General features: G+C 37.7%; 3 protein-coding genes across 5 annotated transcripts; 1 reads left to right on the forward strand and 2 right to left on the reverse strand.

Annotated features, from left to right (window-relative positions):
- Positions 1-68: 68 nt before the first annotated feature.
- LOC122311685 (cyclase-like protein 2) lies at positions 69-4,100 on the reverse strand. Its single transcript, XM_043126319.1, has 6 exons — positions 3,571-4,100; positions 2,202-2,246; positions 1,713-1,785; positions 1,412-1,509; positions 1,038-1,108; positions 69-365 (listed from the first exon to the last, which is right to left on the reverse strand). Exons 1-6 carry the CDS (start codon positions 3,974-3,976, stop codon positions 240-242), a joined length of 819 nt encoding a protein of 272 aa, XP_042982253.1. The 5' UTR covers positions 3,977-4,100; the 3' UTR covers positions 69-239.
- Positions 4,101-5,767: 1,667 nt separating this feature from the next.
- Positions 5,768-7,669, forward strand: LOC122311723 (probable LRR receptor-like serine/threonine-protein kinase IRK). The gene has a single exon (XM_043126364.1). The coding sequence runs from the start codon at positions 6,113-6,115 to the stop codon at positions 7,295-7,297; it is 1,185 nt and encodes a 394-aa protein (XP_042982298.1). The 5' UTR covers positions 5,768-6,112; the 3' UTR covers positions 7,298-7,669.
- A 3,025-nt stretch (positions 7,670-10,694) lies between these two features.
- On the reverse strand, positions 10,695-17,547 carry LOC122311742 (ADP-ribosylation factor-like). Of its 3 annotated transcripts, XM_043126391.1 has the most exons (6): positions 17,185-17,547; positions 16,729-16,799; positions 16,374-16,493; positions 15,987-16,105; positions 15,722-15,802; positions 10,695-10,812 (listed from the first exon to the last, which is right to left on the reverse strand). In XM_043126391.1, exons 1-6 carry the CDS (start codon positions 17,330-17,332, stop codon positions 10,764-10,766), a joined length of 588 nt encoding a protein of 195 aa, XP_042982325.1. In that variant the 5' UTR covers positions 17,333-17,547; the 3' UTR covers positions 10,695-10,763. The 3 variants fall into 3 exon arrangements, with proteins under 3 accessions (XP_042982325.1, XP_042982324.1, XP_042982327.1); XM_043126390.1 differs by lacking the exon at positions 10,695-10,812 and having other exon boundaries at positions 15,477-15,802; positions 17,185-17,539; XM_043126393.1 differs by lacking the exon at positions 10,695-10,812 and having other exon boundaries at positions 15,753-15,895; positions 17,185-17,546.

The following is a 17,547-nucleotide window of genomic DNA, read 5'->3' on the forward strand; positions in this document are numbered from 1 at the left end:
TGCTAAATAGCCCAGCCAAGTCTAAACCTTATTTTCTTGTGCGGTAAAAGCTAGCTACAACTTATAAATTCAGCGTCAAACACGTTTATTAAGTTGCACATAACTCATAATAACGTGTTCACAAATATCAGGAAACTGTACCAAAATATGTTGCTAAACCTCTCTCTCTCTCTCTCTCTCTCTCTCTCTCTCTAGCTCAACACCTCCGCAGAGGCTTAACATTGTTTCCTGTTGTAACATTATTTCATGAGGATGCATCTGATTGGTGATCCCTCGGCACCAAACAGCCTAAGAGGTAAGCAATGGACCGTATATATTCCTGCCGCGACGTCATCGAGCTTTAGGGCTTCCACCAGGATGATTTCCTGAATATTTAAGCAGTGTTAGTATCGGCTGTCAGTCTTACTAGTTTTATATGAGTTTTTTCAAGTGAGCCACACACACTTAACGCAATAGAGGATACAGGGGGAAACTGAAATGCATGAGTCAAACTAGAACCAGCAGTTGCAAACAATAACAACTTCAGCTAGATGCTCTCATCAGCCAACCCAAATAACCAGGAAGAAGACATTGATCAAGAGCACGACTAAAATAACATGATCTACAATGGCCAATTAGTATATTTTTCAAAACCATGTTATATAGAAAGCCAATGACGGAAAGACAATTATAGTTTTTCTATTTATTGCAAATAACATCACGATAGACACCACCTTACCACAATTTCCACTTGTTCCAATTATGAATCAATTGTTTTCATTAGGAAACAACATATTAAGAAATCAATCTAAAAGTGGCTAAAAAAGTAGTCAAATATTGTATATAAACAGCTAAAACTCCAATATCACACTCACATAAAACAATTTCTTTTTCTTTCTTTGGGAACCAATACGCAGGTTTCTGCTTTTCCAAAGTACTTTAACGACAGTTCATTTGTACTCCAAGAATAAAGCTCGCATAAAACCAACTTAATTACATGAAAAACATGAACTTAGTGGTTGACTAAGTTTCACTCAACGGGGAAAGAATTTCCTTACCCTGCCTTCCAAAAAAACAAGATGAGATGGGATCAAATCATCAAAGGCAGCAACCGATAAGTAATCAATTCCTACATTCCATAACGGTAAATGTGTCAGAGCAACCACTAAATTTGCAAGAGAAAGCAAAGATATGCGAATATAATAAACAGGAAGGAAATTCATGTATGTCCCCTTCGTAAATGGATAGATTTATGCTATTGAATAGAACAGTATTTATTTTCAATGAAAAATTAACACGTTAGAATATTGCAACCAATAAATTTCATGTAGAATGAATCCTGCATAGCTGTTGAATTACCTTGAATATGTTAAGGTTGTCCATAAGTGGAAAAATTTTCAAAAAGAGGAAACCAAGTGTTAGCATATCTTACCCACAAGTTTGATGTCAGTGTTCTCCACCAACCATTTCGCTCCATCCTTCATAAATCCCACATAGCTGGTGTCAAACTCCTTTTTAAACATAAGCCGCCTGAAAATACAATGAGTTCGAGCCCAATTTAAAATACATAATTTTTGCTTTCTTAGTCAAAACATGTTTATGATTAATAAAAATGATTTTTCAATGTAGCATCACCAATGGAAACTATTAATGCAATATATCATTTTAGATAAAATCATCAATATAAATCACCACGGTGAAAATTATACAATGTATAACGGATCTAAGCTTACTTGTCAGTATTTAATGTTCTGAAAAGGACCCGACGTACTCCCCTGGGGATATTTAGAAACTTCATAACTTCAGCTGCAAGGAATTTACATAGCCTGTTATATGCCAAACTTAAGTAAATAGAAGATAAAAGTACAAATTACTTTGGAAATATAATTAGGTCTTCATTCAGCTGCCAAAGGACTAGCTACGTAGTAGGACCTAAGAAGTGCCTGTCTTAGTTCTTATGGTTTATATGAGTACATAATGCTGCACACACGCAGAACCAAGGTCATACCAACTTAAGACAGCACATTGTTTCATTAGAGTAAACAGTAACATTTCAGATATGCCACCAGAGAAAATTAAGTAACATGTACTGAAAATTCGAAAGTGCATCCGCCCTCCCCTAAACCCCCCCCCCCCCCCCCCCCAAAAAAAAAAAAAAAATTGTTTACATGGAAAGAAGCTAATCACCAAAATAACAAAGGCCACAAAAAGCATTCACTTACCAGTTATGTTCTTGTCCCTTGGAACATCAACTAACAGTGCTGGACCTATAGAAACAAATGAATACAGTTACATTAAGCTCTAATCAAGAAAACGTGAAGCAATTGATATATTTAAAAATGATCCTACTTCCTACAGAGAAAGATGCGAGAAATTCTATTTTCATGCAAGATATCAGAGCAAAAACTATCATACAACCACAGAGATAATGAGAGATGGTAAGATCAAGATTCCAGAGAACCAAAAAGACTCCTTAAGAAGCAGTGATCTAAATTGATATCCTTTGTATCAATCAAGCTCAAACATTCTCGTTGTCACATTTTCAGATGCACCGGCCTCTAGAAAGAGCAGGTGCTCTCCAAAAAAGAGGGGGAAAATCTTGTTTGCATTATCAAGGCAGTCCAACAAGACATGGTAGGAAATATTGTCTCTGTTTAGATGAATTTTACATTCTTCAAACCAAAACATATAACGTGAACTAATAATTGCCTTCTCTTCCCCTTCGGCAGTCCTCTATGCAAAGAAGCAAAGAGTACGATAACAATCACAGCATCAGATAACTCACCAAGCCCATCAGTCTCCATGCCAGACATTTCTTCGACTGGATTAGAATGCCTCAAACAAAATGCATACAGTCATTCCCCCCACTTTAAACTATATCAATGCCACACCATAAAACAGTTCAATACCTGATCCCTGCTTTTTCGTGGATCAAGCACTTGTACCATACGCCAAGACATAGGAAAATTAAGCATTCAAATGATTTGGAAGTTTGCTTAGGTCCACATAGGAGAAACACATCTACCATCAACAATAACAAGCAAAAATTTCTCCAACTCGTGAGTCTCGCCTACTTGCACTGGACGATCATGTCACACCGTGACACCAAGAGGCAAGATAACAGTGAAAAAGTTACCAACAAATGAAGGTGGTCGGTCCTAGTCAGCGGGGTCTGGCACCCAAGACCCCAACAAATAGTTTCAGGATCCCACACATAACGAAGAGGGGTTCAAAAATCGTAAACGCGTTTGCTTACGCTTATTTGAGTTAAGACCTTTAGATGATGTGTCAAAATATCATAGGTCTTGGTCTAACACATAGTCGTAAACTTTTATAAGCCCAACAAGTGATTTTTTTATTTTTTTAGCTCCAGTGATTGTTATTCTTCCAACACCGAATTTTCATACTCCAAGGACATTACAAAAAACAATTGGAGAAGAATAAGGCAAGAATCATGAAATTTACAGCAAGACTTCCTTTGCAATCACAACCTCCAAAAGAAGCTTCAAAGATTAAAATTTGCAAACGATCATATACTTTCGAACTCTACAACAAAGAATTATTAACAAACAAACAACAAGCGTTAATTACCATTTAGCACTTCCAGGTCAAGCGTGTCGACATCGAAGCCAGAGTCGAAGTAGCGATCGATAACATGGCCCGGGGCATCAACGTGCGTGCCAGTGTGAGCGGGCAGTTTCATCTCCGAATTGTTGGCGAGTGAACCGTTCTTCATGCTCTTCGGGAGCCAGAGGAACTGACCGATCCCGTCACTCGATTCCCACGAAGGCATGTCCGTGGTATACCTGTGACTGATATCGATGATTCGACCTCCATCATAGACCTCTCGGCGAACCGGGATGAGATCGCCGTAATTGTCGGAGAGCGAGCAGTCGGAGGTTTCGGTGCCAGGGACAGAGGGGTATGCGTTGGTGGCGGTGGCGGGAATCGTCAGCAACGCGGCACAGAATAGGAGCAGGATGAGTCGGTAAGCCATGGTAGTAAGCTCCTTGAAGATGAAATCGGAGACTTTGGTTGGAGTTTGAACTGCTGTGTTGAATACTCGAATGTGTTCCGAGTAGAACTGTTCGGGGGCTTAAATAATTAGATGATATTTCTTTTTTTCTTTTCTTTTTTTAAAGAGATTTGATGATATATCTAAGGATAAAGCTTCTTATAAAAAAAGATTTGATGCTATCTGATATCTATTGGATTATGCTATGGCTATCTGTCACCACCTAGGGTTTTTTTAGAGAATTTGCTAACCTTCTAGAAGCCTCCAAGTCTTTTGTAATCTTATGGAATTGTGTGGAGTCATCTAGAAGGGGCGTTCTAGACAATTTAGAGTAGTGTTCTAGAAAGGGCCTTATAGACAATTCTAGAGTAGGAATCTAGAAAGTTCTTTACCGTTGGATTGATGACAAGTGTCACAATCCTAACCATTCTTTGTACCAAGAGTTTCCTATAAATAGAGAGGCTCTCATTTGTGTAAATCACCAAGCAATAAGATAAACAAGTTCTCTAGAGCATCTCTCTCTATCTTCTCTCTCTAGTTTGTTCTCTATTGTCTTGAGTCCTTTAGAAGGCTTACTTAGGAGCTTTGTGGGAGAGAAAGCCTCCTAAGGCCGCACGGGTCGAGTGAAGAAATTCTAAGTCCGTGACATATCGCTACTGCTGGTAATTATCGTTAGTATAAAATTTTATCATTTTTTTACATTTTTTTAAATGTATTTTTTTAACACTATTAAATATATATATATATATATATATATATTTTTAAATTCACAATATTATTTAAAAAAATTTCTTAATTACTAAATAAAAATAATAATTTTTTTTTTTTTTTTTGCAGCAGTGGCTCCCAGGGGCCAGCGGGAGCTGGGAGCGGATGCATACCATTGTCCATATCTATTTACGACTCGGGAGATTCGGAGTAAACAAGTGTGTGACTCGTGGTCATGCTTCTCTACATGCTGACAAATGATACAGTGTATGCACCAGCCGAACGTCAACGGCCCAACATGACTGAGTGAAAACCTTGCTAGGCAGCCCCAAAGCCATGGTAAGCCCAATATAATTCTGGGCCCAACCCCTCCTCCAAGTTTACGACCATAGCATTTAGCACCCGTGAAGATCTTGATTCAAAAGCAGTTGTCTTATTATAAATAAGATTGTTCACCATTCAAGTGCACGGATCAGAGTGGATATATGCTTCCCACAATGCCACATCACACAGGCGTTAAGGAGATAGCTTATATGTGAACTCTCTGTGTTTGCATTCAATTAAAAATATAAAAGCTTTTAAAATTTTCAAAATCTTGAATTTAAAATCATGAATCATGATTAATTTGAAATTTAAATCCAAATCTGGTTGATTTAGTTATACAAAACAAAACTATCTAATCTCATCTTATATAATTATTACAATCTTTCTAAATTTTCACATAAAATATAATAAACAATTCAACTTTTTCAAGTTTCAAAACAAAATTAATATTAAAAAATTATATTATAATAATATTTTATTCAAATTTTAACAAAACATCTCATCTCATCTAATATGAATTGTGTACCAAGCGTAGCTTTAGTAAAGATGAAAAAATATATTTTCTTCCCCCTTGAATTAAGTCGGGTATGATTTTATTTATTTGAATTAAGTAAAAACTAACATTTTGAAAGAAACAAACATAAATACTATTAAGTCTATCCATCCAACAAACATATGACGATATATAGAAGGAAGTTGGTGTATTTTAAAATGAGGTTGTAAAAGGGGTAGTAGGAATTATAACGCGGAAAAAAAGAAAGAGAGAAAATAATAGTTGGATGCTAATTACAAAGCTTAGACAAGACAGTCATAAACCTTCCACATGATTTGACTTTTCTCCCGAGTGAAGTGCCTTAGCAATCAGCAAACCTAACCCCTCTGTAAATAAACATCTCAAGACACAAACGCAGTACAAGGTACCATTCGGTGCCCTCCAGCCTCCATCAGAGACCGAACCCACCCAACTCGCAAACTGCCCAACTTCACATTTCCACACCATACAGTATTACACATTACATCACCATCCCTGCCTCGCATACAGTCTCTCTCTTCAAGAAAACCCAGACCTCTCCCTCCAAATTGAAAATGCCAAACCGAATCGTCCCCGACCGCCGCCTCCTCCTCCTCCTTATCCTTCTCCGCTTCTCTTTCTTCCATTCCAGCAGTGTCCCAGTCCAAGCCCTAACGTCACCTACTGACATCTACGGCCTCAAGGCCTTCAAAGCCTCGATCAAACCTTCCTCTATCCCACCCTGGTCCTGCTTAGCCTCCTGGAACTTCACCACCGATCCATGTGCCGTCCCTCGCCGCACCCAATTCATCTGCGGCCTCACCTGCAACTCCAACTCTACACGAATCACGCAGCTCGTTCTCGACCCGGCTGGCTACTCCGGCACGCTCACACCGCTCATCTCCCATCTCTCCCAGCTCACCATCCTCGACCTCTCCGACAACTTCTTCTTTGGTCCTATTCCTTCTTCCATTTCTTCCCTCTCCAACCTCGAGACCCTGACCCTCCGATCGAACTCCTTCTCTGGCTCCCTCCCCGCCTCCATTACCTCCCTCAAATCTCTCGAATCCTTGGACCTTTCCCACAATTCTCTTAACGGGTTCCTACCAAACCCGATGAACTCGCTCTCCAATTTGAGACGATTCGATCTGAGTTACAACAAACTCTCCGGATCGCTCCCTAAACTCCCGCCAAACTTGCTAGAACTCGCGCTAAAGAATAATTCTTTATCTGGGTCTCTGTCCAAATCCTCATTTGACGGACTGACCCAGTTGGAAGTCATTGAACTCAGTGAAAATGCCTTCACGGGGACACTACAGGCTTGGTTCTTTCTCATGCCGTCACTTCAGCAGGTTGACTTGGCCAATAACAGCCTGACTCGTGTCGAGGTGTTGAAACCTGCCGGTGGTAAAAGCGAGCTGGTGGCCGTTGATCTGGGATTCAACAAAATCGAAGGGTACTTGCCCATGAATTTCACCGGTCATCCTCTGTTATCCTCTTTATCAATTCGTGACAACCGTCTACGTGGCACGATCCCATTGGAGTACAGCAAGACTAAGTTTTTAAGGAGATTGTTTTTGGACGGTAATTTCTTGATCGGGAAGCCGCCGGCTGGATTTTTTGAAAGTGACAACCCAGTTTCCGGCAGCTTGGGGGACAATTGTCTGCAGGGATGTCCAACATCTTCGCAGCTGTGTTTGCCTCATCAGAAACCCTACGCAGTTTGCAAGCAAGCATACGGTGGAAAACCGAGGTCCTAAAGTGACAGATGTTAGTCAAAGATTTCTATTGTTTTTCTTATTGGAGCGAATAAGAAAATTAATAATGCGTTACATCTAAGCAATTTGAAAAGCTTAACATAGAAGCAAGTTGTAGTACAAGTCTGTATAAACTGAACAATATCAGATGTAGGCACAGATATCGCAAATGTCATATTGGTGTATGTGTATAGTTTTTTTTTTTTTTCCTCCCGTTAATTTGTGGATCATGTACCTTGGTCAGCTCTAATTTACTGCTTTCGTGTTTTTTAATTTTTTCTCTGTTGTATGTTGATTAGCTTCGGTGGCTTATTGTTGTCCTGGGCTAGACAAATTTGATCTATATTAATAAATATTTTTATTAATATTTTCTCAGTGAAGGGTTCCTGAGGGCATAATTAATAATGTCTTGGAATACGAGCCAGTATTATAGAAAGATAAGCTTGTTACACTTCTGCTTAGAAAGTTATGAACAGGTTCCAGTAAACGGGAGTTTTGAATCTCTGCGTACACTTCTGCATCTTCGCAGTACCAAAAATGTGTCTGGGATCTTTCGTTACAGTCTGGGAGAAACACAACTGAAGCTGTCAGAAATGTCATATTTCCCATGTTTGGCGATGGTTCCATGAGGCATTTCTGCCTAGAGAACCTAAAAGTATATACGTTTTTTTTTTCTTTCTTTTTTGCCTTTCATTTTATTAGGTATAGAAAATCAACGGGCTGTGTAATAAAAAGCAAAAGTGTTATTGCTGCAGTTGTTTTGACATAAGTCGTTGATACAGTTGTTGTATTTTTGGTGTGTGATGTAGCTGTGTCGGTGTGTTATTATTTATGTGACGTGTTGTTAATGTAGCGTGATGTAGTTGGTTTTGTGGGGTAAGGCAATTTGGTCGATATTCAACTATTCCTTTTTGAATTCTGGTTCAACACTCGACCACTTTCGACGCATAATGAGGACGTGTCTGATCTTTGTAACTTCTATGAGGTTCTAGGAACTTCAGTTGATTTTTGCAAGCAGTAAAGTTGTTTAGAGAGAGCTGCAAATGAAAACTTACCTCTGTTTTATAAAATTGTTTTAAAATAATTGCAAGAATGTCGCTAGATGGAATATTGCTGGCCAAGGGCATCAATTTAATGCTTCCAACCTTGTCCAAAATGCATTGATTAGACACGATGTAGACCTTACACTTTGTGTGTGCCACTTCCCAGATCCAATACTGTATTCTTCACTCAGAAGGTGGACAAACTGGGTCCCGATTCAAGAGGACTTCACTTACATTTCAAGCTTCATAATTACTCACATCGGAAAAATAAACATGCTGCTTGGCTTTATTCCTCATCCCCAACCAGTCCCATTTTTCCTTTTATGCTCTCGTAGGGGCAGCTTTCCAAGTCATCTTTTATCTTTTTTGGTTTCTCCTCCGTGTAACAGGGTATCAGTGAAACCGTGCACAAGCTCTCCTTAGTCCTTATTCATGAATCATGATGATGAGTGTGAACCATTGTTGTGATTACCTTACCGGACCAGTCGGTATATATAGTATTGGCCACTGATCCGATATAAATATTTTATCTATTTTGTATTAGTCTAAATACTAGTCAGTACCGGCCGTAACGACCTATTTCGACTTTTACTTTCTTTCTTTTTTTCATTTCTTTAAACTATAAGTTTATTTTTTACTCATAATTCAGTTTAGGCTATTTATAATATATATATTTATGTATAATTTATTTATATATAAACTATTATTTTAGAATATAATTTATATATATTATTTATTCATATATCGACTATCCCAAAACAATACTGGTATTGAAATATTTCGTTTCAGTGTCTTGACCGGTATAGCATCTAGTACGGTATTCAAAACATTGGTGTGAACAAGATGGGTGATGGCATTGTTCCTCTTTCTACCATCTGTTTGTGGCAACAAAAAATCAAGGACGCATATCCATATGCCCCTCCAAAAGTGTTGTGAACTTGTAGTTAGTTATCAGATAGTGGTGAAGCTGGACAAGAAGCCAGGAAACAAGTATTCTTCGGGTAATTCGCTAAGTGCTGTTCCTCCCCTTACCTGAGTTGTTGGAGACTTGGATCGGAATCGACCATTAAGTTATTTTTAGTGTAAATAAATCCTTTTGGGTCAGGCTTAAACTCATCCCATTACAGTCTTATTTTTAGTGTATTCTTTTCTTTTTATTTCCTTTCTGCAAGTTTCATGGCTTTCTTTAACTGGTAAAGAGAAAGAAAGAGAAGAAAAAAAAAAAAAGAACAGAAAAAGAGAGAACCAAGAGCAAGCTGGCAAACAGCTTTGTTTATACGTAACTGGTAGTATTATAATGATTAGTTTTCCCAAGAAACTGCTGTTTTCCAGTTCTGTATTATAAACACGGGAATCCTCCATATATTTTCACCCAAAACTTAATTTATGCTTACCACAATATCTTTTATATTTTTTAATTTTGGGTTGTTAGCAGACAAAGATATTACTAACGGCTTATTTTAATGAGTAATGCTACATACAGTAATTTTTACGTGCTTTTTGTACACTCCACTGATATGACTGGTTGGATTAATTTTTTTTAATACACAACTAATAAAAAAATCTACAAAAATAATTACATATAGAATTTTTGTATTTTAATACCTCGAAAGAGCACGTCTGTTCGACCATATTGACTCGTTGGTAAGCCCAGTTAATTGCCATATGGGCCAATAAGGCTAAACCATTTAACATGGGCCTTACTTTCAGGTGATCAAACCTACTTATCTGGCCCAACTAGCCCGAGCGCTACAGTACCGAACCCAATAACGTCTCCAAGACAATGTGCATGTTAGCCGTTCTGAAATCCTCCATGCTTCTCTGCTCACTCATGGTTGATCAATGCCCAGGCCGATTGTTCCATTCACGACTGATTACAGAAACTATCTAACAAGTACAAGTTATGACGTGGTTTTCATTCCAAATTAAAAACAAAAGAAGATAGATACTACAGAGGTTTTCCACTACCAAGTGCTGCTTGACATTTTTAACTACCCTGCACGGGAGGGAGAGTAACCATTACCAAGCCTCCACTGACGCTCTGTTGGGTAGTTAGAGTTTCGAGAAAATTGTGTTCTCTTTTCAGTGCTTTGGAAGGATTTTCCATGACTTAAACTAGTCCTATTATTGCAGTAGACATCGGGAAAGAGCCTCCTATATCACACAGCTAGCTTGTTCGGAATTGTTGGAATATCCAAGAACAAATTGAAGCATTAGAATTAAAATCATGTGAAGCAAAAATGCTAAAATCAAATAAAGAAACTGTTATATGACAGTTAAGTTAGTTGATGTAATAAATTAGTTACATTTCTTGTTTTTCTTGTATCTGATATAGTAAAATCAGATAGCTTACAATGTCAATACGTGTATATAAATAGATGTGATGTAAAGCAGTATTCATTCAAGTAATTCAATTCATTCTTTTCCTATTCTCTGTTTCCTTCTCTTCCTTTTCTCTGTTTCTGTTTTACATATTTTACATGGTATCATCGAGTATAAAATTTCCGCTGCTCTCTTGATCTATCTTTCAGCTTTCTTGCTGCTTTCTTTGTTGCTATGGAATCCTCTGCTAATATGGCAGTTTCTTTTTCATCTTCATCTTCAATGAATCCATCTGATGATTCATCCAGCCCTTACTATCTCCATCCCAGTGATAATCCTGGAGCTCTTCTTGTTTCTGATTTTTTCAATGGTGCAAATTATGTTGCTTGGAGTAGATCAATCTCGATTGCTCTTTCTGTAAAGAACAAACTTGCTTTTATTGATGGAAGTTTGCCTCAACCTAGTCCTGATAACACAAAACTTCATGTTGCTTGGCTGCGAGCAAACAATCTTGTTTTGTCTTGGTTGATGAACTCAATTGCAAAGGAACTTCGAGGAAGTCTTCTCTATTTTAACACTGCATCTGACATTTGGGATGAACTAAAAGTTAGATATCTTCGAAGTGATGGCCCACGAGTTTTTACATTAGAGAAATCTTTAAGCTCTATTTCTCAAGGCTCAAACTCAATCACTGAGTATTTTAGTGATTTCAAAACTTTATGGGATGAATACATTAGCTATCGCCCTCTCCCTAAATGTACTTGTGGAATTATGAACACTTGTACTTGTGCCATCTTAAAGAATCTTGCTGATCGCCAACAAGCAGACTATGTGATGAAGTTCTTGGTTGGTTTACATGATTCTTATTCAGCCATTCGAAGTCAACTGCTTCTTTCTACTTTACCATCAATGGAGAAGGTCTTTTCTTTGCTGCTCCAAGAAGAAAGCCAAAGATCTTTGACAAATGCAGTAGGTCTTCCTCTTGATTCTCATGCTATGGCTGCTACACAACCACCAAGACAAGCTTATCCCAATATTTCCAAGTTCAGCAAACTCAAAGGAAAATCTGAAATCACTTGTTCCCATTGTGGTTTTTCTGGACATCTTGCAGACAAGTGCTTTCAGATCATAGGTTATCCACCAGGATGGAAAGGCCCTCGAGGAAAAAGATTCAATTCAACACGATTGCCCAATGTAAACATTGCATCTTCTCTGGAGCAAAATTCAAATATCCCAAACTTGCCTTTTTCTCAAGAGCAAATACAAAATCTGATCACTCTTGCCAATAGCTTGTCTACTTCACCTATCAATTCTAATTCTGCAGTCAATACTGCCTCCACATCAGGTAATCATTTCACTGCTTGTTCAACTGTTAATTCTTTGAATTCTCCATGGATACTAGACAGTGGAGCAACAGATCATATGATCTGTTCTCCCCACTTCTTTACTTCAATAAAAATACCCACCAAACCATCTTCAGTCCATTTACCAAATGGTCAACTTGTTCCTATTATTTTTACAGGAACTGTCAAACTTTCTTCTGATTTAGTGCTACATAATGCTCTTTACATCCCTTCTTTTCATATCAATCTTATCTCTGCTTCAAGATTGACTAAAGAAAACTCTATTGCCTTGTTTCTTTTTCAATCTAAATGTGTCTTGCAGGATATCAACAAATGGAAGATGATTGGGCTTGCTGAAGTTAGAGCTGGCCTATACCACCTTATTTTTCCTCATAACACACAGCAGACATTACATGACTCAACCAATTCTTTTTTGGCCAACACCTCTTCCATCAGTCCTAACATATGGCATTCTCGGTTGGGACATCCTTCTCCTGCCAGATTGAAAATCATTAGCTCTCTTAATCCTTGTATAAAATCATCTCACAATCATGTCTGTGAGATTTGTCCCCTAGCTCGACAAAAGAAATTGTCTTTTCCTGTATCACAAAGCAATGCAAATAAAGCTTTTCAATTAGTGCATTGTGACATCTGGGGTCCCTTCTTAATTCTTTCACATTCTGGTTACAAGTTTTTCCTTACAATTGTGGATGATCATACACGTTTCACTTGGCTTTATCTTATGAAAACAAAATCAGAAACCAGATCCTTACTCATCAATTTCATTACTTATGTTCAAACCCAATTTAATACTCAAATTCAGACACTTAGAACAGATAATGGCCAAGAATTCAACATGCCTAATCTTTATCAAAAATATGGCATGATCCATCAACTATCTTGTGTAGAAACTCCTGAGCAAAATGGTAGAGTTGAAAGAAAACACCAGCATCTGTTAAATGTAGCTAGAGCTCTCCTTTTCCAGTCAAAATTACCTTTATCATATTGGAGTGAATGTGTGTTAACTGCCACACACCTCATTAATCGAACTCCATCATCTGTATTAGGAAATAATACACCTTATGCTCTTCTTTTTCAAAAACCACCTGCATACAACTACCTCAAAGTCTTTGGTTGTTTATGTTTTGCTAGCACAATTCAAAACAGTCGAGGAAAATTTCAACCTAGAGCCTCAAAATGTCTATTCCTTGGATATCCACCTAATATCAAAGGATATAAGGTACTTGACCTCCTTACTCTTAAAATCTTCATTTCCAGGAATGTTGTATTTCATGAAACTATCTTTCCTTCTATACCAAACACCAATCATACACCTTTTATATTTCCTGATTTTCCTTCACCATATGATTTCACAGTACCTCCCATTTCATCTCCTGATATTGCAGTGCCTTCAATCTCATCTCCTGATATTGCAGCACCTTTCATTTCAAATTCTGACAATACAGTCCCTCCTATTTCAAATTCTGAACATATAATACCTACTATTTCACCTTCTGACATTGCAATACCTTCTGCAATTACAGTACCTTCTGTCTCACCTTCTCCTATTCTAGCATCTTCCAATTCACCTCCTGTCTCACCTTCACATTCACCTTCCAGCTCTCAGATTTCAATACCTTCTATCCCTCAAATAAATCATGAACATATAAATCCCAGAAGATCTGAAAGAATAAGGAATCCTCCCCCATACTTGCAGAATTTCTATTGTGGTAATATGGTCAAGCCTGCTTCAGCATCTCAGGAATCTTTCCATTGCTATCTTCCTTCTCCTGGTAAGCCATACTCTATTGCACATTTTCTTTCCACTACAAAATTGTCCCCTAAACATAGAGCTTTCATTTCTACTATATCTTCTACCTTTGAACCTAAAACTTTCAAACAAGCTAGCTCACATCCTCAATGGCAAACTGTCATGTCAGAAGAAATTAAAGCTCTTGAATTAAATAGAACTTGGGAACTTACAATTCTACCTCCAAATAAGACTGCAATAGGATGTAAGTGGGTTTATCGTGTTAAATACAAAGCTGATGGCACAATTGAAAGATACAAGGCTAGATTAGTGGCAAAGGGGTACACTCAACAAGAAGGCCTTGATTTTTTTGATACATTCTCCCCTGTGGCTAAAATGACAACAGTACGCACTTTGTTATCAATTGCTGCAATTAAGCATTGGCATTTACATCAACTTGATGTAAACAATGCTTTTCTTCATGGAGACTTGAATGAAGAGGTCTACATGCAGTTACCACCAGGGTACTCCTCACCAACTGATCCTAGAGTTTGCAAACTCAAAAAGAGTCTCTATGGTCTCAAACAGGCCTCAAGACAATGGTTTTCTAAGTTGTCTTCATCCTTGCTACAGTTTGGCTTCACTCAAGCAAAATCTGATTCTTCTTTGTTCATCAGACACAATTCAACCAGTTTTGTGGCACTCTTGATTTATGTTGATGATGTCATCATTGCATCTAATAATCTTGATGATATAGTTACTGTTAAACAGTTTCTACATGATTCTTTTACAATAAAAGATTTGGGGGAACTCAAGTACTTTTTGGGGATTGAAATGGCTAGATCAGCTAAAGGCATCTCTTTGTGCCAACGCAAGTATGCTTTAGACATCTTGCAAGACAGTGGATTTTCAGGATGTAAACCTATAGCCTTTCCTATGGAATCTACCCTAAAATTGAGTGTCAATGATTCATCTCCTCCTCTGCCAGATCCTGCATTATATAGAAGACTTGTTGGCCGTCTACTATACCTCACTATAACCAGACCTGACCTATCTTATTCAGTACAAGCATTAAGCCAATTCATGGCTAAACCGAGTACCAAGCACCTTCAAGCTGCTGAAAGGGTTCTCAGGTACATTAAAGCAACACCAGGACAAGGCATTTTCTTATCTGCAGATTCTCATCTTCATTTAAAAGCTTATTCAGACAGTGACTGGGGTGGATGTATTGATACTAGAAGAAGTGTCACTGGTTTCACAGTGTTTATTGGAGATTCTCTCATCTCATGGAAGTCAAAGAAACAACCAACTGTTAGTCGATCCTCAGCTGAGTCTGAATACAGAGCTCTAGCCTCTACTACATGTGAAATTCAATGGTTAATGTATCTACTGGTTGACTTACATATTCCCCATCCACAAGCTGTTTTGCTTTACACTGACAGCAAACCAGCTTCTGAAATTGCATCAAATCCTGTTCAACATGAGAGGACAAAACACATCCAGCTAGATTGCCATCTGGTCCGAGAAAAATTACAAGAAGGACTGATCAAGATCATCCATATTCCTTCTAAACATCAGCTGGCAGACATATTAACTAAACCACTTGGTTCTCTTAATTTTCATCATTTAGTCCGCAAGATGGGAATGATTAATATCCATTCCCCTCTTGAGGGGGGGTGTTGGAATATCCAAGAACAAATTGAAGCATTAGAATTAAAATCATGTGAAGCAAAAATGCTAAAATCAAATAAAGAAACTATTATATGACAGTTAAGTTAGTTGATGTAATAAGTTAGTTACATTTCTTGTTTTTCTTGTATCTGATATAGTAAAATCAGATAGCTTACAATGCCAATACGTGTATATAAATAGATGTGATGTAAAGCAGTATTCATTCAAGTAATTCAATTCATTCTTTTCCTATTCTCTGTTTCCTTCTCTTCCTTTTCTCTGTTTCTGTTTTACATATTTTACAGGAATATTGTTGGATAGCCACTCGAGGCCTTCATACAGTCCTTGGCCAGATACGGCAGAAGTGCTCTGGATGTACCTGCAGAGATATAATTTACCAAAACCACTCAGTCCTTGGCTTTTGCTTTTGTTACGTATGTCAAGGTCGTTTCATCTTGTATTCTCGTTAAAACTGAAAGAGTAGATCAGTGAATTGCATGAGTGATTTAAAGACTTCCATTTCTTTTTATTTTCAATGGGTTTTAAGCAAAGCTAATGCTTACCAACGATGCTGATGGAGTGAGTGTAGACCAAGTTTATCGGCAACCTCAGAAACACTCAGAGAATTTGGAAGGTCTTGCTTATTGGCAAAGACAAGAAGTAAGGCATTGCGTAATTCATTCTGCAAAAAGTGAGCACAAATGAATCTTTCTTCCGTATAATTAAGGTTTGATCAATGCAATACTTCTATAAGGATAACTTTTTTCCTATTCATTTTATTATGAAAGATTCACCAAGCACAGGTTTAATTGCACCAAAACAAACTTGATGTCTTTTTATATTTGGAAGTTTCTCGGTGCTCAAACAGTGCTTTAGAGGCATTCGGATACGATACTTCGAAGGTAATATAGAATCCTATTCTAACGCATTGCTCTTAGCCTCTTACTAACCTCGCCAATAATACGATGAAGCTCATTGCGGGCTTCTGGGATTCTCTCTCTATCATTGCTGTCCACAACAAAGACTAATCCTCTAGTATTCTGAAAGTAATGTTTCCACAAAGGTCGAATCTGTCAAGAACGAAATTGGTTTAGAATATGTTGATTACATTAAAGTGATGAGCTTGATTAAAGTTTGTCTGAATTATAACCAAATTTAACCCCTCTTCAATTGATCAGTTGAGCAAATGCAACTGGTTGGGCAATTTTTCAGAAATCCATGCTCGAATCTCTAATCTGATACATCAATTTTCCTGTTTCTGGAAATTATGCCCGTACAACAAATAGAAAGAGGTCAAGCTAGTACCTTATCTTGTCCTCCTACATCCCAGACAGTGAAGCTAATATTTTTGTACTTTATAGTCTCCACATTAAAACCTGGTCCATGACAAATGCAGGCCTGTGAAATACTATATCAAAAAAACAGGAAATTATTAAATATCAACATAATTTTCTAATTCTATGCAAAGTTTCAAAACATCACAGATAGCCAATGGAAAAATGCAGCGAAGTTAAATTCTGCTTAAACTTTGAAATATCTTGGGCTTAAGCAACAGAAAGATTAAGTATCAAAAATAAATTTCAACTCATTTAGTTCCAATGAAAATAGTGTTTAGATCAAAGCACATGCTTCATATATCAATTTCAGCCCGTGCAGTGTACGAAGTTTCAGAGAGAGATGATGTAGCTAAACATAAAAATTGAAAAACCTTAGACAGGGTTCCATAGACTTCATTAAGGTAAGAGTTTCTAAGGCAGTTACCGATTGTCGGTATGGTGGTAGCAATATGACCCAGTTTGAGCTTGTAAAGGATGGTTGTCTTCCCAGAAGCATCAAGACCCAGCATCAGAATCCTCATTTCACATTTGGGGAAAAGCCACTTTGCTAGCCGAGATATGGCAGCACCCATGTCACAATACGAACACAACGGAGATATGGAAGATGAAAAAATGGATCAATGAGTGAACTCATTTAACAGGAAGCAAATTAAGGTACAAATAGAACTGGATTTCTTGTGTTGTAAGAAGACATCTAATGCGACACCATTGGGTGAGAATTGGGAAAGGTAAAGGAGAAAAAATTCTGATTCGACGATAGGAATAAAGTTGCGTCTATTTTTTTGAA

Source organism: Carya illinoinensis, chromosome 5 (genome assembly GCF_018687715.1).
Source record: "Carya illinoinensis cultivar Pawnee chromosome 5, C.illinoinensisPawnee_v1, whole genome shotgun sequence".
NCBI classification, from domain to species: domain Eukaryota; kingdom Viridiplantae; phylum Streptophyta; class Magnoliopsida; order Fagales; family Juglandaceae; genus Carya; species Carya illinoinensis.